General features: G+C 49.5%; 1 protein-coding gene across 1 annotated transcript in view; it reads left to right on the forward strand.

The window, feature by feature from the left end:
* Positions 1-23,428, forward strand: part of LOC139572810 (intermembrane lipid transfer protein VPS13B-like) — a 920,449-nt gene that overhangs the window by 394,050 nt on the left and 502,971 nt on the right. Inside the window, exon 21 of the mRNA XM_071395592.1 lies at positions 7,017-7,155. Within this exon, the coding sequence (XP_071251693.1) occupies positions 7,017-7,155 (139 nt within the window). The remainder of the gene's footprint in view (positions 1-7,016; positions 7,156-23,428) is intronic.

The raw sequence follows: 23,428 nt of genomic DNA on the forward strand, positions 1-23,428 counted from the left end.
CGTTGGAGACAGGAGCGTTACAGACAGGAGCGTTGGAGACAGGAGCGTTGGAGACAGGAGCGTTACAGACAGGAGCGTTGGAGACAGGAGCGTTGGAGACAGGAGCGTTACAGACAGGAGCGTTACAGACAGGAGCGTTACAGACAGGAGCGTTACAGACAGGAGCGTTGGAGACAGGAGCGTTACAGACAGGAGCGTTGGAGACAGGAGCGTTACATACAGGAGCGTTACAGACAGGATCGTTAGAGACAGGAGCGTTGGAGACAGGAGCGTTACAGACAGGATCGTTAGAGACAGGAGCGTTGGAGACAGGAGCGTTACAGACAGGAGCGTTGGAGACAGGAGCGTTGGAGACAGGAGCGTTGCAGACAGGAGCGTTGCAGACAGGAGCGTTGCAGACAGGAGCGTTGGAGACAGGAGCGTTAGAGACAGGAGCGTTGGAGACAGGAGCGTTACAGACAGGAGCGTTAGAGACAGGAGCGTTGGAGACAGGAGCGTTACAGACAGGATCGTTAGAGACAGGAGCGTTACATACAGGAGCGTTACAGACATGATCGTTACAGACAGGATCGTTACAGACAGGAGCGTTACAGACAGGAGCGTTGGAGACAGGAGCGTTAAAGACAGGAGCGTTAAAGACAGGAGCGTTACAGACAGGAGCGTTACAGACATGAGCGTTACAGACAGGAGCGTTAAAGACAGGAGCGTTACAGACAGGAGCGTTACAGACAGGAGCGTTGGAGACATGAGCGTTGGAGACAGGAGCGTTACAGACAGGAGCGTTGGAGACAGGAGCGTTACAGACAGGAGCGTTGGAGACAGGAGCGTTGGAGACAGGAGCGTTGGAGACAGGAGCGTTACAGACAGGAGCGTTGGAGACAGGAGCGTTGGAGACAGGAGCGTTGGAGACAGGAGCGTTGGAGACAGGAGCGTTACAGACAGGAGCGTTGGAGACAGGAGCGTTGGAGACAGGAGCGTTACAGACAGGAGCGTTACAGACAGGAGCGTTGGAGACAGGAGCGTTGGAGACAGGAGCGTTGGAGACAGGAGCGTTGGAGACAGGAGCGTTACAGACAGGAGCGTTACAGAAAGGAGCGTTGGAGACAGGAGCGTTACAGACAGGAGCGTTGGAGACAGGAGCGTTGGAGACAGGAGCGTTGGAGACAGGAGCGTTGGAGACAGGAGCGTTACAGACAGGAGCGTTACAGACAGGAGCGTTGGAGACAGGAGCGTTGGAGACAGGAGCGTTACAGACAGGAGCGTTGGAGACAGGAGCGTTAGAGACAGGAGCGTTGGAGACAGGAGCGTTAGAGACAGGAGCGTTGGAGACAGGAGCGTTGGAGACAGGAGCGTTGGAGACAGGAGCGTTAGAGACAGGAGCGTTAGAGACAGGAGCGTTAGAGACAGGAGCGTTGGAGACAGGAGCGTTGGAGACAGGAGCGTTGGAGACAGGAGCGTTGGAGACAGGAGCGTTGGAGACAGGAGCGTTGGAGACAGGAGCGTTACAGACAGGAGCGTTACAGACAGGAGCGTTACAGACAGGAGCGTTGGAGACAGGAGCGTTGGAGACAGGAGCATTGGAGACAGGAGCGTTGGATACATGAGCGTTACAGACAGGAGCGTTGGAGACTGGAGCGTTGGAGACAGGATCGTTGGAGACAGGAGCGTTACAGACAGGAGCGTTGGAGACAGGAGCGTTACAGACAGGAGCGTTGGAGACAGGAGCATTACATACAGGAGCGTTACAGACATGAGCGTTACAGACATGAGCGTTACAGACAGGAGCGTTACAGACAGGAGCGTTAAAGACAGGAGCGTTACAGACAGGAGCGTTACAGACAGGAGCGTTACAGACATGAGCGTTACAGACAGGAGCGTTAAAGACAGGAGCGTTACAGACAGGAGCGTTACAGACAGGAGCGTTGGAGACATGAGCGTTGGAGACAGGAGCGTTGGAGACAGGAGCGTTGGAGACAGGAGCGTTGGAGACAGGAGCGTTGGAGACAGGAGCGTTACAGACAGGAGGGTTACAGACAGGAGCGTTACAGACAGGAGCGTTGGAGACAGGAGCGTTGGAGACAGGAGCATTGGAGACAGGAGCGTTGGATACATGAGCGTTACAGACAGGAGCGTTGGAGACTGGAGCGTTGGAGACAGGATCGTTGGAGACAGGAGCGTTACAGACAGGAGCGTTGGAGACAGGAGCGTTACAGACAGGAGCGTTGGAGACAGGAGCATTACATACAGGAGCGTTACAGACATGAGCGTTACAGACATGAGCGTTACAGACAGGAGCGTTACAGACAGGAGCGTTAAAGACAGGAGCGTTACAGACAGGAGCGTTACAGACAGGAGCGTTACAGACATGAGCGTTACAGACAGGAGCGTTAAAGACAGGAGCGTTACAGACAGGAGCGTTACAGACAGGAGCGTTGGAGACATGAGCGTTGGAGACAGGAGCGTTACAGACAGGAGCGTTGGAGACAGGAGCGTTACAGACAGGAGCGTTACAGACAGGAGCGTTACAGACAGGAGCGTTGGAGACAGGAGCGTTGGAGACAGGAGCGTTACAGACATGAGCGTTGGAGACAGGAGCGTTGGAGACAGGAGCGTTGGAGACAGGAGCGTTGGAGACAGGAGCGTTACAGACAGGAGCGTTACAGACAGGAGCGTTGGAGACAGGAGCGTTACAGACAGGAGCGTTGGAGACAGGAGCGTTGGAGACAGGAGCGTTAAAGTGTCCGTTCCACTGGATGTCATAAGGTGAATGCACCAATTTGTAAGTCGCTCTGGATAAGAGCGTCTGCTAAATGACTTAAATGTAATGTAAATGAGACAGGAGCGTTACAGACAGGAGCGTTGGAGACAGGAGCGTTACAGACAGGAGCGTTACAGACAGGAGCGTTGGAGACAGGAGCGTTGGAGACAGGAGCGTTGGAGACAGGAGCGTTACAGACAGGAGCGTTGGAGACAGGAGCGTTGGAGACAGGAGCGTTGGAGACAGGAGCGTTGGAGACAGGAGCGTTGGAGACAGGAGCGTTGGAGACAGGAGCGTTGGAGACAGGAGCGTTAGAGACAGGAGCGTTGGAGACAGGAGCGTTGGAGACAGGAGCGTTACAGACAGGAGCGTTGGAGACAGGAGCGTTGGAGACAGGAGCGTTGGAGACAGGAGCGTTGGAGACAGGAGCGTTGGAGACAGGAGCGTTGGAGACAGGAGCGTTGGAGACAGGAGCGTTGGAGACAGGAGCGTTAGAGACAGGAGCGTTAGAGACAGGAGCGTTAGAGACAGGAGCGTTGGAGACAGGAGCGTTACAGACAGGAGCGTTGGAGACAGGAGCGTTGGAGACAGGAGCGTTGGAGACAGGAGCGTTGGAGACAGGAGAGGAGGGTTACAGACAGGAGCGTTACAGACAGGAGCGTTGGAGACAGGAGCGTTGGAGACAGGAGCGTTGGAGACAGGAGCGTTGGATACATGAGCGTTACAGACAGGAGCGTTGGAGACAGGAGCGTTGGAGACAGGATCGTTGGAGACAGGAGCGTTACAGACAGGAGCGTTGGAGACAGGAGCGTTACAGACAGGAGCGTTGGAGACAGGAGCGTTACATACAGGAGCGTTACAGACATGAGCGTTACAGACATGAGCGTTACAGACAGGAGCGTTACAGACAGGAGCGTTAAAGACAGGAGCGTTACAGACAGGAGCGTTACAGACAGGAGCGTTACAGACATGAGCGTTACAGACAGGAGCGTTAAAGACAGGAGCGTTACAGACAGGAGCGTTACAGACAGGAGCGTTGGAGACATGAGCGTTGGAGACATGAGCGTTGGAGACAGGAGCGTTACAGACAGGAGCGTTGGAGACAGGAGCGTTACAGACAGGAGCGTTACAGACAGGAGCGTTACAGACAGGAGCGTTGGAGACAGGAGCGTTGGAGACAGGAGCGTTACAGACATGAGCGTTGGAGACAGGAGCGTTGGAGACAGGAGCGTTGGAGACAGGAGCGTTACAGACAGGAGCGTTACAGACAGGAGCGTTGGAGACAGGAGCGTTACAGACAGGAGCGTTGGAGACAGGAGCGTTGGAGACAGGAGCGTTGGAGACAGGAGCGTTACAGACAGGAGCGTTACAGACAGGAGCGTTGGAGACAGGAGCGTTGGAGACAGGAGCGTTGGAGACAGGAGCGTTACAGACAGGAGCGTTACAGACAGGAGCGTTGGAGACAGGAGCGTTGGAGACAGGAGCGTTACAGACAGGAGCGTTGGAGACAGGAGCGTTAGAGACAGGAGCGTTGGAGACAGGAGCGTTGGAGACAGGAGCGTTGGAGACAGGAGCGTTAGAGACAGGAGCGTTAGAGACAGGAGCGTTAGAGACAGGAGCGTTGGAGACAGGAGCGTTACAGACAGGAGCGTTGGAGACAGGAGCGTTGGAGACAGGAGCGTTGGAGACAGGAGGGTTACATACAGGAGGGTTACAGACAGGAGCGTTACAGACAGGAGCGTTGGAGACAGGTGCGTTGGAGACAGGAGCGTTGGAGACAGGAGCGTTGGAGACAGGAGCGTTGGATACATGAGCGTTACCGACAGGAGCGTTGGAGACTGGAGCGTTGGAGACAGGAGCGTTAGAGACAGGAGCGTTACAGACAGGAGCGTTACAGACAGGAGCGTTACAGACAGGAGCGTTGGAGACAGGAGCGTTGGAGACAGGAGCGTTACAGACAGGAGCGTTGGAGACAGGAGCGTTGGAGACAGGAGCGTTACAGACAGGAGCGTTAGAGACAGGAGCGTTACAGACAGGAGCGTTAGAGACAGGAGCGTTACAGACAGGAGCGTTACAGACAGGAGCGTTACAGACAGGAGCGTTGGAGACAGGAGCGTTACAGACAGGAGCGTTGGAGACAGGAGCGTTGGAGACAGGAGCGTTACAGACAGGAGCGTTACAGACAGGAGCGTTACAGACAGGAGCGTTAGAGACAGGAGCGTTGGAGACAGGAGCGTTAGAGACAGGAGCGTTGGAGACAGGAGCGTTACAGACAGGAGCGTTGGAGACAGGAGCGTTGGAGACAGGAGCGTTGGAGACAGGAGCGTTGGAGACAGGAGCGTTGGAGACAGGAGCGTTACAGACCTATTTGTGTATAGCAGAAAGTAGCTGACACGATGTGACTCCTCAGGAATGCCCGGTGGTGATATATTCAGGAGGTGAAATATATCCAGGAGGTGATATATCCATGAGGTGATACATCCATGAGGTGATTTATCCAGGAGGTGATTTATCCAGGAGGTGATTTATCCAGGAGGTGATTTATCCAGGAGGTGATTTTATCCAGGAGGTGATTTATCCAGGAGGTGATTTATCCAGGAGGTATTTTATCCAGGAGGTGATATATCCAGGAGGTGATATATCCAGGAGGTGATATGTGTGTGTGTGTGTGTGTGTGTGTGTGTGTGTGTGTGTGTGTGTGTGTGTGGGCCCCTGCCAGATGTCATACTGTAGCTAGCTGCTGCTGTCGGGTGCCAGTGGTGTTTCCCCCCCCCTCACACACAGGGCCAGGGCCGAGCAGAACGGCCGTGAGCTGCAGTGTGCCAGCTCCGTGTGAGGCCGCTCTACACAAACATTCCCCCGTCACCGACCCCTGGCCCCGAGCCTTCAGCCCCCACCTCGTCCCCTGTGTTGCTCTTGGAGCCCACGGCCCTGTTGGAGCCTCTTTGCCTGCAGCCTTGTAGCCAGCCCAGCATTCTGCTCTCTCCTACCATTCCCTCCCCTTCTCTCCCTTCCCTGCCCTCCCTTCCCCTCCCCTTCTCTCCCTTCCCTGCCCTCCCTTCCCCTCCCCTTCTCTCCCTTCCCTGCCCTCCCTTCCCCTCCCCTCTCTCCCTTCCCTTCCCTGCCCTCCCTTCCCCTCCCCTCCTCCCTTCTCCTCCCCTCCTTTCCCCTTCCCTCCAGCAGCATAACAAGGCCCCCGTGCAACAAAGCGAGGTCCATACAGAAATGGTTTGTCGAGATCAGTTTGGAAGAACTTGCCTGGCCTGCACAGAGCCCTGACCTCAACCCCATCGAACACCTTTGGGATGAATTGGAACGCTGACTGTGAGCCAGGCCTAATCGCACAACATCAGTGCCCGACCTCCAAATGCTCTTTTTTGCTGAATGGAAGCAAGTCCCAGCAGCAATGTTCCAACATCTAGTGGAAAGCCTTCCCAGAAGAGTGGAGGCTGTTATAACAGCAATGTTCCAACATCTAGTGGAAAGCCTTCCCAGAAGAGTGGAGGCTGTTATAGCAGCAATGTTCCAACATCTAGTGGAAAGCCTTCCCAGAAGAGTGGAGGCTGTTATAGCAGCAATGTTCCAACATCTAGTGGAAAGCCTTCCCAGAAGAGTGGAGGCTGTTATAGCAGCAATGTTCCAACATCTAGTGGAAAGCTTTCCCAGAAGAGTGGAGGCTGTTATAGCAGCAATGTCCCAACATCTAGTGGAAAGCCTTCCCAGAAGAGTGGAGGCTGTTATAGCTGCAATGTTCCAACATCTAGTGGAAAGCCTTCCCAGAAGAGTGGAGGCTGTTATAGCAGCAATGTTCCAACATCTAGTGGAAAGCCTTCCCAGAAGAGTGGAGGCTGTTATAGCAGCAATGTTCCAACATCTAGTGGAAAGCCTTCCCAGAAGAGTGGAGGCTGTTATAGCAGCAATGTTCCAACATCTAGTGGAAAGCCTTCCCAGAAGAGTGGAGGCTGTTATAGCAGCAATGTTCCATCATCTAGTGGAAAGCCTTCCCAGAAGAGTGGAGGCTGTTATAGCAGCAAAAGGAGGGACCAACTCCATATTAATGACCATGATTTTGGAATGAGATGTTGGACGAGCAGGTGTCCACATCCTGTTGGTCATGTAATGTAATGTTTTGTACCCTCTCTGAGAAGCAGCCCTGTCTGACTCAGACTACATGGTTCAGGGCTGATGGAGCAGGCTGGATAAATGTTGCTTTGGCTGAGTCACCGTGTGACGTGGTGGTGGTGTGGTGTGATTGCAGGCTCCGGTGACTGTTCCCATGTCCATGTCCAAGCGGAGGGAGGACGAGGTGTCTGTGGGGAGCGTGCCATTTGCCAAGCAGCCATCCAATCAGGCCTCAGACTACGCCAGCAGCCCGGTCAAGACCAAGACTGTCACAGGTAGGAACAGTCTCCATCTCTGTCTCCATCTCTGTCTCCATCTCTGTCTCCATCTCTGTCTCCATCTCTGTCTCCATCTCTGTCTCTGTCTCTGTCTCCATCTCTGTCTCCATCTCTGTCTCCATCTCTGTCTCCATCTCTGTCTCTGTCTCTGTCTCCATCTCTGTCTCCATCTCTGTCTCCATCTCTGTCTCTGTCTCTGTCTCTGTCTCCATCTCTGTCTCTGTCTCTGTCTCCATCTCTGTCTCCATCTCTGTCTCCATCTCTGTCTCCATCTCTGTCTCCATCTCTGTATCCATCTCTGTCTCCATCTCTGTCTCTGTCTCTGTTACCTGAGGGGTTTCCCAGGTCTGCTGTCTCTGTCTCTGTCTCCATCTCTGTCTCCATCTCTGTCTCCATCTCTGTCTCCATCTCTGTCTCCATCTCTGTCTCTGTCTCCATCTCTGTCTCTCTCTGTCTCCATCTCTGTCTCCATCTCCGTCTCTGTCTCTGTCTCTGTCTCCATCTCTGTCTCTCTCTGTCTCCATCTCTGTCTCCATCTCTGTCTCTGTCTCTGTCTCCATCTCTGTCTCCATCTCTGTCTCCATCTCTGTCTCCATCTCTGTCTCTGTCTCTGTCTCCATCTCTGTCTCCATCTCTGTCTCTGTCTCTGTCTCCATCTCTGTCTCTCTCTGTCTCCATCTCTGTCTCCATCTCTGTCTCTGTCTCTGTCTCTGTCTCCATCTCTGTCTCCATCTCTGTCTCCATCTCTGTCTCCATCTCTGTCTCCATCTCTGTCTCTGTCTCTGTCTCTGTCTCCATCTCTGTCTCTCTCTGTCTCCATCTCTGTCTCCATCTCCGTCTCTGTCTCTGTCTCCGTCTCTGTCTCCATCTCTGTCTCCGTCTCTGTCTCTGTCTCCATCTCTGTCTCCATCTCTGTCTCCATCTCTGTCTCCATCTCTGTCTCCGTCTCTGTCTCTGTCTCCATCTCTGTCTCCATCTCTGTCTCCATCTCTGTCTCCATCTCTGTCTCCATCTCTGTCTCCATCTCTGTCTCCATCTCTGTCTCCATCTCTGTCTCTGTCTCTGTCTCTGTCTCCGTCTCTGTCTCCATCTCTGTCTCCATCTCTGTCTCTGTCTCCATCTCTGTCTCCATCTCTGTCTCCATCTCTGTCTCTGTCTCTGTCTCCATCTCTGTCTCCATCTCTGTCTCTGTCTCTGTCTCTGTCTCCATCTCTGTCTCTCTCTGTCTCCATCTCTGTCTCCATCTCTGTCTCTGTCTCTGTCTCTGTCTCCATCTCTGTCTCCATCTCTGTCTCCATCTCTGTCTCCATCTCTGTCTCTGTCTCTGTCTCCATCTCTGTCTCTCTCTGTCTCCATCTCTGTCTCCATCTCTGTCTCCATCTCCGTCTCTGTCTCTGTCTCCATCTCTGTCTCCATCTCTGTCTCCATCTCTGTCTCTGTCTCTGTCTCTGTCTCCATCTCTGTCTCCATCTCTGTCTCTGTCTCTGTCTCTGTCTCCATCTCTGTCTCTCTCTGTCTCCATCTCTGTCTCCATCTCTGTCTCTGTCTCCATCTCTGTCTCCATCTCTGTCTCCATCTCTGTCTCCATCTCTGTCTCTGTCTCTGTCTCTGTCTCCATCTCTGTCTCTCTCTGTCTCCATCTCTGTCTCCATCTCTGTCTCCATCTCTGTCTCTGTCTCTGTCTCCATCTCTGTCTCCATCTCTGTCTCCGTCTCTGTCTCTGTCTCTGTCTCCATCTCTGTCTCCATCTCTGTCTCCGTCTCTGTCTCCGTCTCTGTCTCCGTCTCCGTCTCCGTCTCTGTCTCCGTCTCTGTCTCCGTCTCTGTCTCCATCTCTGTCTCCATCTCTGTCTCCATCTCTGTCTCCATCTCTGTCTCCATCTCTGTCTCCATCTCTGTCTCCGTCTCTGTCTCCATCTCTGTCTCCGTCTCTGTCTCCATCTCTGTCTCCGTCTCTGTCTCCATCTCTGTCTCCATCTCTGTCTCCATCTCTGTCTCCATCTCTGTCTCCATCTCTGTCTCCATCTCTGTCTCCATCTCTGTCTCTGTCTCTGTCTCTGTCTCCATCTCTGTCTCTCTCTGTCTCCATCTCTGTCTCCATCTCCGTCTCTGTCTCTGTCTCCGTCTCTGTCTCCATCTCTGTCTCCATCTCTGTCTCCATCTCTGTCTCCATCTCTGTCTCCATCTCTGTCTCCATCTCTGTCTCCGTCTCTGTCTCCATCTCTGTCTCCGTCTCTGTCTCCATCTCTGTCTCCGTCTCTGTCTCCATCTCTGTCTCCATCTCTGTCTCCATCTCTGTCTCCGTCTCTGTCTCCGTCTCTGTCTCCGTCTCTGTCTCCGTCTCCGTCTCCATCTCTGTCTCCATCTCTGTCTCCATCTCTGTCTCCATCTCTGTCTCCATCTCTGTCTCCGTCTCTGTCTCCATCTCTGTCTCTGTCTCTGTCTCCATCTCTGTCTCCATCTCTGTCTCTGTCTCTGTCTCTGTCTCCATCTCTGTCTCTCTCTGTCTCCATCTCTGTCTCCATCTCCGTCTCTGTCTCTGTCTCCATCTCTGTCTCCGTCTCTGTCTCTGTCTCCATCTCTGTCTCCATCTCTGTCTCTGTCTCCATCTCTGTCTCCATCTCTGTCTCTGTCTCCATCTCTGTCTCCATCTCTGTCTCCATCTCTGTCTCCATCTCTGTCTCCATCTCTGTCTCCATCTCTGTCTCCATCTCTGTCTCCATCTCTGTCTCCATCTCTGTCTCCATCTCTGTCTCCATCTCTGTCTCTGTCTCCGTCTCTGTCTCTGTCTCCATCTCTGTCTCCATCTCTGTCTCCATCTCTGTCTCCGTCTCTGTCTCCATCTCTGTCTCCATCTCTGTCTCCATCTCTGTCTCCATCTCTGTCTCCATCTCTGTCTCCATCTCTGTCTCCGTCTCCGTCTCCGTCTCCGTCTCTGTCTCCGTCTCCGTCTCCGTCTCCGTCTCCGTCTCCGTCTCCGTCTCTGTCTCCGTCTCTGTCTCCGTCTCTGTCTCTGTCTCCGTCTCTGTCTCCGTCTCCGTCTCTGTCTCTGTCTCCGTCTCTGTCTCCATCTCTGTCTCCATCTCTGTCTCCATCTCTGTCTCCATCTCTGTCTCCATCTCTGTCTCCATCTCTGTCTCCATCTCTGTCTCCATCTCTGTCTCCGTCTCTGTCTCCATCTCTGTCTCCATCTCTGTCTCCGTCTCTGTCTCCGTCTCTGTCTCCGTCTCTGTCTCCGTCTCTGTCTCCGTCTCTGTCTCCGTCTCTGTCTCCGTCTCTGTCTCCGTCTCTGTCTCCGTCTCTGTCTCCGTCTCTGTCTCCGTCTCTGTCTCCGTCTCTGTCTCCGTCTCTGTCTCCATCTCTGTCTCCATCTCTGTCTCCATCTCTGTCTCCATCTCTGTCTCCATCTCTGTCTCCATCTCCATCTCTGTTACCTGAGGGGTTTCCCAGGTAGATACACACAGTGCTGTCTCTGTCTCTCGTGGTCTCTGTCTCTCTGGGTCTCTGTCTCTCTGGGTCTCTGTCTCTCTGGGTATCTGTCTCTCTGGGTATCTGTCTCTCTGGGTCTCTGTCTCTCTGGGTCTCTGTCTCTCTGGGTCTCTGTCTCTCTGGGTCTCTGGGTCTCTGTCTCTCTGGGTCTCTGTCTCTCTGGGTCTCTGTCTCTCTGGGTCTCTGTCTCTCGAGGTCTCTGTCTCTCTGGGTCTCTGTCTCTCTGGGTCTCTGTCTCTCGAGGTCTCTGTCTCTCTGGGTCTCTGGGTCTCTGTCTCTCTGGGTCTCTGTCTCTCTGGGTCTCTGGTCTCTCTGGGTCTCTGGTCTCTCTCTCTGGGTCTCTGTTTCTCTGGGTCTTTGTTTCTCTGGGTCTCTGTCTCTCTGGGTCTCTGTTTCTCTGGGTCTCTGTTTCTCTGGGTCTCTGTTTCTCTGGGTCTCTGTTTCTCTGGGTCTCTCTCTCTGGGTCTCTCTCTCTGGGTCTCTGTCTCTCTCTGGGTCTCTGTCTCTCTCTGGGTCTCTGTCTCTCTCTGGGTCTCTGTCTCTCTCTGGGTCTCTGTCTCTCTGGGTCTCTGTCTCTCTGGGTCTCTGTCTCTCTCTGGGTCTCTGTCTCTCTCTGGGTCTCTGTCTCTCTCTGGGTCTCTGTCTCTCTGGGTCTCTGGTCTCTCTGGGTCTCTGGTCTCTCTCTCTGGGTCTCTGTTTCTCTGGGTCTTTGTTTCTCTGGGTCTCTGTCTCTCTGGGTCTCTGTTTCTCTGGGTCTCTGTTTCTCTGGGTCTCTGTTTCTCTGGGTCTCTGTTTCTCTGGGTCTCTGTCTCTCTGGGTCTCTCTCTCTGGGTCTCTCTCTCTGGGTCTCTGTCTCTCTGGGTCTCTGTCTCTCTCTGGGTCTCTGTCTCTCTCTGGGTCTCTGTCTCTCTCTGGGTCTCTGTCTCTCTGGGTCTCTGTCTCTCTGGGTCTCGGCCCGCCACCTGAGTGATCCTGTGTTGTGGATGTTATACCACCACTGTGTTTTCCTCTGGTTGTTGTCCATGTTGCCATGTGTCTGTTGCCGTGTGTCTGTTTATATTGTATCTGGGCCCAGAAGCTGCTTCATGCTACTTTTCCACTTACTGGGACCCCCCTCATTGAAAACAGTAATTTGCCATCCTTTCATTGGATGATATGCCAGTGCAGAGAAACATACTCCTCCCCTTCCCTCCAGCATGGTGTCTTGGGGTTTCTCAGCTGGAAACTCTGAGGGAGGAGGGGAGGAAAGGAGGGGAGGAGGAAGGGAGGAGAGGAGGAAGGGAGGAGAGGAGGAAGGGAGGGGAGGAGAGGAGGAAAGGAGGGGAGGAGAGGAGGAAAGGAGGGGAGGAGAGGAGGAGAGGAGGAAGGGATGAGAGGAGGAAGGGAGGAGGAGGGGAGGAAGGGAGGAAGGGAGGAGAGGAGGAAGGGAGGAGAGGAAGAGGGGAGGAGAGGAAGAGGGGAGGAGAGGAGGAAGGAAGGAGAGGACGAGGGGAGGAGAGGACGAGGGGAGGAAGGGAGGAAGGGAGGGAGGATGGATAGAGCCCCAGCCAGGAGTGCACTACATCACATCAGGTATTTTGACAGATGGGACCTGATCCTAGATCCTAATGATTACGACTACATGGACCTGATCCTAGATCCTAATGATTACGACTACATGGACAGATGGGACCTGATCCTAGATCCTAATGATTACGACTACATGGACAGATGGGACCTGATCCTAGATCTTAATGAATAAGACTACATGGACAGACGGGACCTGATCCTAGATCTTAATGAATAAGACTACATGGACAGACGGGACCTGATCCTAGATCTTAATGAATATGACTACATGGACAGATGTGACCTGATCCTAGATCCTAATGATTACGACTACATGGACAGATGGGACCTGATCCTAGATCTTAATGAATAAGACTACATGGACAGACGGGACCTGATCCTAGATCTTAATGAATAAGACTACATGGACAGACGGGACCTGATCCTAGATCTTAATGAATAAGACTACATGGACAGATGGGACCTGATCCTAGATCCTAATGAATAAGACTACATGGACAGATGGGACCTGATCCTAGATCCTAATGAATAAGACTACATGGACAGATGGGACCTGATCCTAGATCATAATGAATACGACTACATGGACAGATGGGACCTGATTCTAGATCCTAATGAATAAGACTACATGGACAGATGGGACCTGATCCTAATGAATACGACTACATGGACAGATGGGACCTGATCCTAATGAATACGACTACATGGACAGATGGGACCTGATCCTAGATCCTAATGAATAAGACTACATGGACAGATGGGACCTGATCCTAGATCATAATGAATAAGACTACATGGACAGACGGGACCTGATCCTAGATCCTAATGAATAAGACTACATGGACAGATGGGACCTGATCCTAGATCATAATGAATAAGACTACATGGACCTGATCCTAGATCATAATGAACAAGACTACATGGACAGATGGGACCTGATCCTATATCCTAATGAATAAGACTACATGGATAGATGGGACCTGATCCTAGATCCTAATGAATAAGACTACATGGACAGATGGGACCTGATTCTAGATCCTAATGAATAAGACTACATGGACAGATGGGACCTGATCCTAATGAATACGACTACATGGACAGATGGGACCTGATCCTAATGAATACGACTACATGGACAGATGGGACCTGATCCTAGATCGTAATGAATAAGACTGCATGGACAGATCCTAGACCACCAGCCCTACTGTGAGATGATTTGTGGATACAGGCCCTGTCTTACATACACCAGTCTGTCTGATAAACCAGACTTACTCTCCATCTCAATCACCTACAGTATTTACCTACCGTATTTACCTACCGTATTTATGTTTCTACAGTATTTACCTACTGTATTTAGGTTTCTACAGTATTTACCTACCGTATTTACCTACCGTATTTAGGTTTCTACAGTATATACCTACCGTATTTAGGTTTCTACAGTATTTACCTACCGTATTTACCTACCGTATTTAGGTTTCTACCGTATATACCTACCGTATTTATGTTTCTACAGTATATACCTACCGTATTTAGGTTTCTACAGTATTTACCTACCGTATTTACCTACCGTATTTAGGTTTCTACAGTATATACCTACCGTATTTAGGTTTCTACAGTATTTACCTACCGTATTTACCTACCGTATTTAGGTTTCTACCGTATATACCTACCGTATTTATGTTTCTACAGTATTTACCTACCGTATTTATGTTTCTACAGTATATACCTACCGTATTTAGGTTTCTACAGTATTTACCTACCGTATTTACCTACCGTATTTAGGTTTCTACCGTATATACCTACCGTATTTATGTTTCTACAGTATATACCTACCGTATTTATGTTTCTACAGTATTTACCTACCGTATTTAGGTTTCTACAGTATATACCTACCGTATTTAGGTTTCTACAGTATTTACCTACCGTATTTACCTACCGTATTTAGGTTTCTACCGTATATACCTACCGTATTTATGTTTCTACAGTATTTACCTACCGTATTTATGTTTCTACAGTATATACCTACCGTATTTAGGTTTCTACAGTATTTACCTACCGTATTTACCTACCGTATTTAGGTTTCTACCGTATATACCTACCGTATTTATGTTTCTACAGTATTTACCTACCGTATTTATGTTTCTACAGTATATACCTACCGTATTTATGTTTCTACAGTATATACCTACCGTATTTATGTTTCTACAGTATTTACCTACCGTATTTATGTTTCTACAGTATATACCTACCGTATTTAGGTTTCTACAGTATATACCTACCGTATTTAGGTTTCTACAGTATATACCTACCGTATTTAGGTTTCTACAGTATATACCTACCGTATTTATGTTTCTACAGTATATACCTACCGTATTTATGTTTCTACAGTATTTACCTACCGTATTTATGTTTCTACAGTATTTACCTACCGTATTTATGTTTCTACAGTATATACCTACCGTATTTAGGTTTCTACAGTATATACCTACCGTATTTATGTTTCTACAGTATATACCTACCGTATTTAGGTTTCTACAGTATATACCTACCGTATTTAGGTTTCTACAGTATATACCTACCGTATTTATGTTTCTACAGTATTTACCTACCGTATTTAGGTTTCTACAGTATTTACCTACCGTATTTAGGTTTCTACAGTATTTACCTACCGTATTTAGGTTTCTACAGTATTTACCTACCGTATTTAGGTTTCTACAGTATTTACCTACCGTATTTAGGTTTCTACAGTATTCACCTACCGTATTTAGGTTTCTACAGTATTTACCTACCGTATATACCTACCGTATTTAGGTTTCTACAGTATTTACCTACCGTATTTAGGTTTCTACAGTATTTACCTACCGTATATAGGTTTCTACAGTATGCACCTACCGTATTGAGGTTTCTACAGTATTTACCTACCGTATTTACCTACTGTATTTAGGTTTCTACAGTAATTATAATTTCTACAGTATTCACCTACAGTATTTACCTTCCATATTTACCTACTGTATTTATGTTTTCACAGTATTCAACTACTGTATTTAGGTTTCTACAGTATTCACCTACCGTATTTACCTACTGTATTTAGGTTTCTACAGTATGCACCTACTGTATTTACCTACAGTATTTGTTTCTACCGTACAGTATTTACTTACAGTATTTACCTACAGTATTTAGGTTTCTACCGTACAGTATTTACTTACAGTATTTACCTACAGTATTTAGGTTTCTACCGTACAGTATTTCCCTACAGTATGTTTCTACAGTATTTACCTACATTATTTAGGTTTCTACCGTACAGTATTTCCCTACAGTATGTTTGTACAGTATTTGTTTGTACAGTATTTACCTACAGAATTTAGGTTTCTACCGTACAGTATTTCCCTACAGTATGTTTCTACAGTATTTAGGTTTCTACCGTACAGTATTTGTTTGTACAGTATTTACCTACAGTATTTGTGTTTCTACCATACAGTATTTGTTTGTACAGTATTTACCTACAGTATTTGTGTTTCTACCATACAGTATTTGTTTTTACAGTATTTACCTACAGTATTTAGGTTTCTACCGTACAGTATTTAGGTTTCTACAGTATTTGTTTGTACAGTATTTACCTACAGTATTTAGGTTTCTACTGTACAGTATTTGTTTGTACAGTATTTCCCTACAGTATGTTTCTACAGTATTTACCTACAGTATTTAGGTTTCTACCGTACAGTATTTGTTTGTACAGTATTTACCTACAGTATTTAGGTTTCTACCGTACAGTATTTGTTTCTACAGTATTTACCTACAGTATTTAGGTTTCTACTGTACAGTATTTGTTTGTACAGTATTTCCCTACAGTATGTTTGTACAGTATTTACCTACAGTATTTAGGTTTCTACCGTACAGTATTTGTTTGTACAGTATTTACCTACAGTATTTAGGTTTCTACCGTACAGTATTTGTTTCTACAGTATTTACCTACAGTATTTAGGTTTCTACTGTACAGTATTTGTTTGTACAGTATTTCCCTACAGTGTTTCTACAGTATTTACCTACAGTATTTAGGTTTCTACCGTACAGTATTTAGGTTTCTACAGTATTTGTTTGTACAGTATTTCCCGACAGTATTTAGGTTTCTACAGTATTTGTTTGTACAGTATTTCCCGACAGTATTTAGGTTTCTACAGTATTTGTTTGTACAGTATTTCCCTACAGTATTTAGGTTTCTACAGTATTTGTTTGTACAGTATTTCCCGACAGTATTTAGGTTTCTACAGTATTTGTTTGTACAGTATTTCCCGACAGTATTTAGGTTTCTACAGTATTTGTTTGTACAGTATTTCCCGACAGTATTTAGGTTTCTACAGTATTTGTTTGTACAGTATTTCCCGACAGTATTTAGGTTTCTACAGTATTTGTTTGTACAGTATTTCCCGACAGTATTTAGGTTTCTACAGTATTTGTTTGTACAGTATTTCCCGACAGTATTTAGGTTTCTACAGTATTTAGGTTTCTACAGTATTTGTTTGTACAGTATTTCCCGACAGTATTGAGGCTTCAGCTCCTCTAAGACACATTACGGTTGAACAAGACTCTGCCAAAAGATTGCAACAAGCAGCGTTCATTGGAAATAATCATGTGTTGTGTTTTTATTAGTTGAGTGCCTTGGACATGTCTTCCCACCAGGAGATGAGATGGGTCCTACGTTCCTCTCAGTGAAGTCATTTTCTCACTGTAAATACTAGCATGTGTATTTTCCCCCGTTGAGTGTTTTGATAGGAAAATGCTCCTATGACATTTTCTACCACTAACTAATCCATTAGGGATCTTTTTTTCCGAGCTCTTTAAAAGACGCTGAAAGCACGGCGGTGAAAAGGTCGAGCGGCGTTTTAATCTCAACTAATGCCTTTCCCCATATCGCACTCGTCTTTTTGTTTATTCACATCTACTACAGTACATTCCCTCGTTAAAATGGAGTTGGTATAGCGTCGGTAAACAGTCCGTAAACAGTCGGTAAACGGTCAGTCGGGGCGTCCCCAGTGTATACAAACCGCTCTAGCAATCTGCAGCGTGTCAGTAGCACCTTCTCAGAGCTCTACCTCAGGTCCTGTTGTCTGTTTGCCCAATCTGCAGCGTGTCAGTAGCACCTTCTCAGAGCTCTACCTTAGGTCCTGTTGTCTGTTTGCCCAATCTGCAGCGTGTCAGTAGCACCTTCTCAGAGCTCTACCTCAGGTCCTGTTGTCTGTTTGCCCAATCTGCAGCGTGTCAGTAGCACCTTCTCAGAGCTCTACCTTAGGTCCTGTTGTCTGTTTGCCCAATCTGCAGCGTGTCAGTAGCACCTTCTCAGAGCTCTACCTCAGGTCCTGTTGTCTGTTTGCCCAATCTGCAGCGTGTCAGTAGCACCTTCTCAGAGCTCTACCTTAGGTCCTGTTGTCTGTTTGCCCAATCTGCAGCGTGTCAGTAGCACCTTCTCAGAGCTCTACCTTAGGTCCTGTTGTCTGTTTGCCCAATCTGCAGCGTGTCAGTAGCACCTTCTCAGAGCTCTACCTTAGGTCCTGTTGTCTGTTTGCCCAATCTGCAGCGTGTCAGTAGCACCTTCTCAGAGCTCTACCTTAGGTCCTGTTGTCCGCTTGCCCGTCTGTGTTTTCTCCTCAGGGTTTTTGACCTAAAAAAATTAACTAGTTTCCACAATATTACTGGCCCGTGGAATAGGCACCAGCTCTGTTGTTCAGTCTAGACCAGGAAGTGGGCAGCCATATGACCTGTGTTGGTGTGATACGTCCAATGTGATGTTTCTACATATGTTTCCTCTATATTAACGTGTACCGTGTAGTACATGACGAGAACGACAGGGTCACTGGCTCTTCTGTTTGGTCCATTCCAAACTATGTGACCGACCACCTCGATTAGGTCTTATGTAGCAACATTTTAATTTATTTAATTTATTGTTTTTTACATTGGATTAAAGTAGAGACTCAGAGCTACAAAATGGTAGATAATACACTACAGTTGAGGAACAATGGGGGACAGTAATTCTGCTTTGATCAACTTGTAACCTCACTTGGCCCTTGAATGTTTTGGTACAGCTACTGGAGAGCTCTTATTTGTCTACGCCCATTCAGCATCGTTCACACCCTTTTAAGCTTTATCCCCCCCCCCCCCCCCATCTCTTTAAGGATTCACATGAGAGGCCATGTGCTAAACAGAGAGAGTAGTGTAGTAAACAACCAAAGCTTTCAAGACTAAACGTGGTGAAAGTAGTAGCCTAGAATAAGGAAAAACTCCAGGTATAAATAAACTTTATCTAGTCCTTGGCCTTTATCCTAATTTGACTTTGGTATAAATACACTTTATCTCGTCCTTGGCCTTTTTCCTAATCTGACTTTGGTAAAAATACACCTTAATTTAGTCCTTGGCCTTTATCCTAATCTGACTTTGATAAAAAATACACCTTAATTTAATCTAATCTAATTTGACAGTCTCTCTTGATTGGCTAGGAGAGGGCCTACATTGATACTATGGCTGTGATTTGTTTTACCTGATCACATGCTTTCCCAGGGTATTGAATATTCATGTTCTCACTGATGTTCTGATTTGTCCCTTTGTATTCCCTGGGAGGTTTTGGTTTCAGTCTTAAACCTCTGAGAGTTTACTGAATCACTCATTAGTCTCATAATGGAAAGAATAAAAGGATTTTAAAATGTTTTTCTGTGTGTAGTTCAAAGATCCCTTCAAAACAATTGTAATGGTAAGACAGTGTCTGCTTTCAATTGACCATTTGAATCCATGCCTGGCACTTTATGATGTACAGAGAGAGAGAGAGAGAGAGAGAGTATGTTGTTTTGTTACACACAGACCCCATAACGACAGATCTATGGTAATCAGGAGGGACTGAGCGTTGGCCCTGCGAGGGGCCCCGGGAACTCACACAGACCCCATAACTACAGCTCTATGGTAATCAGGAGGGACTGAGCGTTGGCCCTGCGAGGGGCCCCGGGAACTCACACAGACCCCATAACTACATCTCTATGGTAGTCAGGAGGGAGGGCCCTGCGAGGGGCCCCGGGAACTCACACAGACCCCATAACGACAGCTCTATGGTAATCAGGAGGGACTGAGCATCGGGAACTCACACAGACCCCATAACTACAGCTCTATGGTAATCAGGAGGGTGGGCCCTGCGAGGGGCCCCGGGAACTCACACAGACCCCATAACTACAGCTCTATGGTAATCAGGAGGGAGGGCCCTGCGAGAGGCCCCGGGAACTCACACAGACCCCATAACTACAGCTCTATGGTAATCAGGAGGGAGGGCCCTGCGAGGGGCCCCGGGAACTCACACAGACCCCATAACTACAGCTCTATGGTAATCAGGAGGGAGGGCCCTGCGAGGGGCCCCGGGAACTCACACAGACCCCATAACTACAGCTCTATGGCAGTCAGGAGGGACTGAGCGTCTAAGAGGTGTCCCAGGTCTAAATCAGTCCCTGATTAGAGCACAACAATGTAAAACACAGTGGAACTGTTTTCAAGGTTCAGATCAGAATGTGGTGATTACAGACCACTTTACCGTGTCCCAGGTCAACTCAGGGTTATGTTCGTCATCCCCAGTTACCGTGTCCCAGGTCAGCTCAGGGTGATGTTCGTCATCCCCAGTTACCGTGTCCCAGTTCAGCTCAGGGTGATGTTCGTCATCCCCAGTTACCGTGTCCCAGTTCAGCTCAGGGTGATGTTTGTCATCCCAAGTTACCGTGTCCCAGTTCAGCTCAGGGTGATGTTCGTCATCCCCAGTTACCGTGACCCAGGTCAGCTCAGGGTTATGTTCGTCATCCCCAGTTACCGTGACCCAGGTCAGCTCAGGGTTATGTTCGTCATCCCCAGTTACCGTGACCCAGGTCAGCTCAGGGTTATGTTCGTCATCCCCAGTTACCGTGTCCCAGGTCAACTCAGGGTTATGTTCGTCATCCCCAGTTACCGTGTCCCAGGTCAGCTCAGGGTGATGTTCGTCATCCCCAGTTACCGTGTCCCAGGTCAACTCAGGGTTATGTTCCTCATCCCCAGTTACCGTGTCCCAGGTCAGCTCAGGGTGATGTTCCTCATCCCCAGTTACCGTGTCCCAGGTCAGCTCAGGGTGATGTTCGTCATCCCCAGTTACCGTGTCCCAGGTCAGCTCAGGGTGATGTTCGTCATCCCCAGTTACCGTGTCCCAGGTCAGCTCAGGGTTATGTTCGTCATCCCCAGTTACCGTGACCCAGGTCAGCTCAGGGTTATGTTCGTCATCCCCAGTTACCGTGTCCCAGGTCAACTCAGGGTTATGTTCCTCATCCCCAGTTACCGTGTCCCAGGTCAACTCAGGGTTATGTTCCTCATCCCCAGTTACCGTGACCCAGGTCAGCTCAGGGTGATGTTCGTCATCCCCAGTTACCGTGTCCCAGGTCAGCTCAGGGTTATGTTCGTCATCCCCAGTTACCGTGTCCCAGGTCAGCTCAGGGTGATGTTCGTCATCCCCAGTTACCGTGTCCCAGGTCAGCTCAGGGTTATGTTCGTCATCCCCAGTTACCGTGTCCCAGGTCAACTCAGGGTTATGTTCGTCATCCCCAGTTACCGTGTCCCAGGTCAACTCAGGGTTATGTTCCTCATCCCCAGTTACCGTGTCCCAGGTCAACTCAGGGTTATGTTCGTCATCCCCAGTTACCGTGTCCCAGGTCAACTCAGGGTTATGTTCCTCATCCCCAGTTACCGTGTCCCAGGTCAACTCAGGGTGATGTTCGTCATCCCCAGTTACCGTGTCCCAGGTCAGCTCAGGGTGATGTTCGTCATCCCCAGTTACCGTGTCCCAGGTCAACTCAGGGTTATGTTCGTCATCCCCAGTTACCGTGTCCCAGGTCAACTCAGGGTTATGTTCCTCATCCCCAGTTACCGTGTCCCAGGTCAGCTCAGGGTGATGTTCGTCATCCCCAGTTACCGTGTCCCAGGTCAGCTCAGGGTTATGTCCCAGAAAACCCATTCTAGAAGTATCCATGTGCGTTCCTCTATCTATTTCTCTTCACAACAACTGATTGGACTGATGACTTTGAAAACAACTTGTTTTGCCTCGGGACCATGTGGCCCCCCCCCCCCCCCGTCCCCCTTCAATTACCACACTAATTGGATCCCATAAAGCTAGCCACTAAACTAGCTCTTAAGTATTTTCTTTATTGTCCTAATGAAAGCAATGTTGGCATCAGGAGTTGTTGGGATTGCAGGCCTCCAGAGCTTCTCATTGTTACATGTCACGTCCCAAAGGGGCACCCCTATTCCCTATATAGTACACTACTTTAGATCAGAGTCCTATGACACCCTATTCCCTACATAGTGCACTACTTTAGATCAGAGCCCTATGGTACCCTATTCCCTACATAGCGCACTACTTTTGACAGCTCTGCTAGTGCACTAAGGAATAGAGTGTGATTTGGGACGAAACCCACAGAGTCTCTACTCCCAGTAATGACATCACCAGCTTCCTCAGAGATCCTAAAATTAGCTGCTGGCGTTGGGGAGGATGCAGGGAAACGGAATCGTGTGCAGTTTTAGCTACGAAACGTATACTCTGATCTGGCTCCGTTAGGAAGGTCAACCGGGAGGGAATACGAGCTTTGTTTGCTGTTGAACTGATGGCATCTAACTGGGTGGGATTAGAGGTCATGTTTACGGTGGACCGTGGCCCAGCGTAGGGATATGTGTGTGTTTACGGTGAACCGTGGCCCAGCGTAGGGATATGTGTGTGTTTACTGTGGACCGTGGCCCAGCGTAGGGATATGTGTGTGTTTACTGTGAACCGTGGCCCAGCGTAGGGATATGTGTGTGTTTACGGTGAACCGTGGCCCAGCGTAGGGATATGTGTGTGTTTACTGTGAACCGTGGCCCAGCGTAGGGATATGTGTGTGTTTACGGTGAACCGTGGCCCAGCGTAGGGATATGTGTGTGTTTACTGTGAAACGTGACCCAGCGTAGGGATATGTGTGTGTTTACGGTGAACCGTGGCCCAGCGTAGGGATATGTGTGTGTTTACGGTGAACCGTGACCCAGAGGGGAAACAGAGGGAAACTCCTGTCCCACTCAGACAGGTTGTAGTCTGGGGGTTACGGTGGAGGATGGGGAGCGTTCATCAGGCCCTCGTACACTTCCTGTGTCTTTTGAAACCGAACATCCTGGTTCTCCACACAGAGCACTGGTCTCCAGGCTGCAGGCTCTTCTGGTGTCTCAGGGTTGAGGAGGCGTCTCTCTCTGTGTGTTGGGGGGAGTCTCTCTCTGTGTGTTGGGGGGCGTCTCTCTCTGTGTGTTGGGGGGCGTACAGAGCACTGGTCTCCAGGCTGCAGGCTCTTCTGGTGTCTCAGGGTTGAGGAGACGTCTCTCTCTGTGTGTTGGGGGGCGTCTCTCTCTGTGTGTTGGGGGGCGTACAGAGCACTGGTCTCCAGGCTGCAGGCTCTTCTGGTGTCTCAGGGTTGAGGAGGCGTCTCTCTCTGTGTGTTGGGGGGCGTACAGAGCACTGGTCTCCAGGCTGCAGGCTCTTCTGGTGTCTCAGGGTTGAGGAGGCGTCTCTCTCTGTGTGTTGGGGGGCGTCTCTCTCTGTGTGTTGGGGGCGTACAGAGCACTGGTCTCCAGGCTGCAGGCTCTTCTGGTGTCTCAGGGTTGAGGAGGCGTCTCTCTCTGTGTGTTGGGGGGCGTCTCTCTCTGTGTGTTGGGGGGCGTACAGAGCACTGGTCTCCAGGCTGCAGGCTCTTCTGGTGTCTCAGGGTTGAGGAGGCGTCTCTCTCTGTGTGTTGGGGGGCGTCTCTCTCTCTGTGTGTTGGGGGGCGTCTCTCTCTCTGTGTGTTGGGGGGCGTCTCTCTCTCTGTGTGTTGGGGGGCGTCTCTCTCTCTGTGTGTTGGGGGGCGTCTCTCTCTCTGTGTGTTGGGGGGCGTCTCTCTCTCTGTGTGTTGGGGGGCGTCTCTCTCTCTGTGTGTTGGGGGGCGTCTCTCTCTCTGTGTGTTGGGGGGCGTCTCTCTCTCTGTGTTGGGGGGCGTCCACACCGCCCTTGACAAAACAAAGCCTCCACCAGCGTTCCACCACAGCTACCTTGACTGAAGCATCACGTTCTATAGTGGGGAGCCTCTAATCCACAGGCCTCGGTACTGCTGAGAGAGAAACACAGAGGAGAGAGAGAAACACAGAGGAGAGAGAGAAACACAGAGGAGAGAGAG

Source organism: Salvelinus alpinus, chromosome 4 (assembly GCF_045679555.1).
Source record: "Salvelinus alpinus chromosome 4, SLU_Salpinus.1, whole genome shotgun sequence".
NCBI lineage: Eukaryota > Metazoa > Chordata > Actinopteri > Salmoniformes > Salmonidae > Salvelinus > Salvelinus alpinus.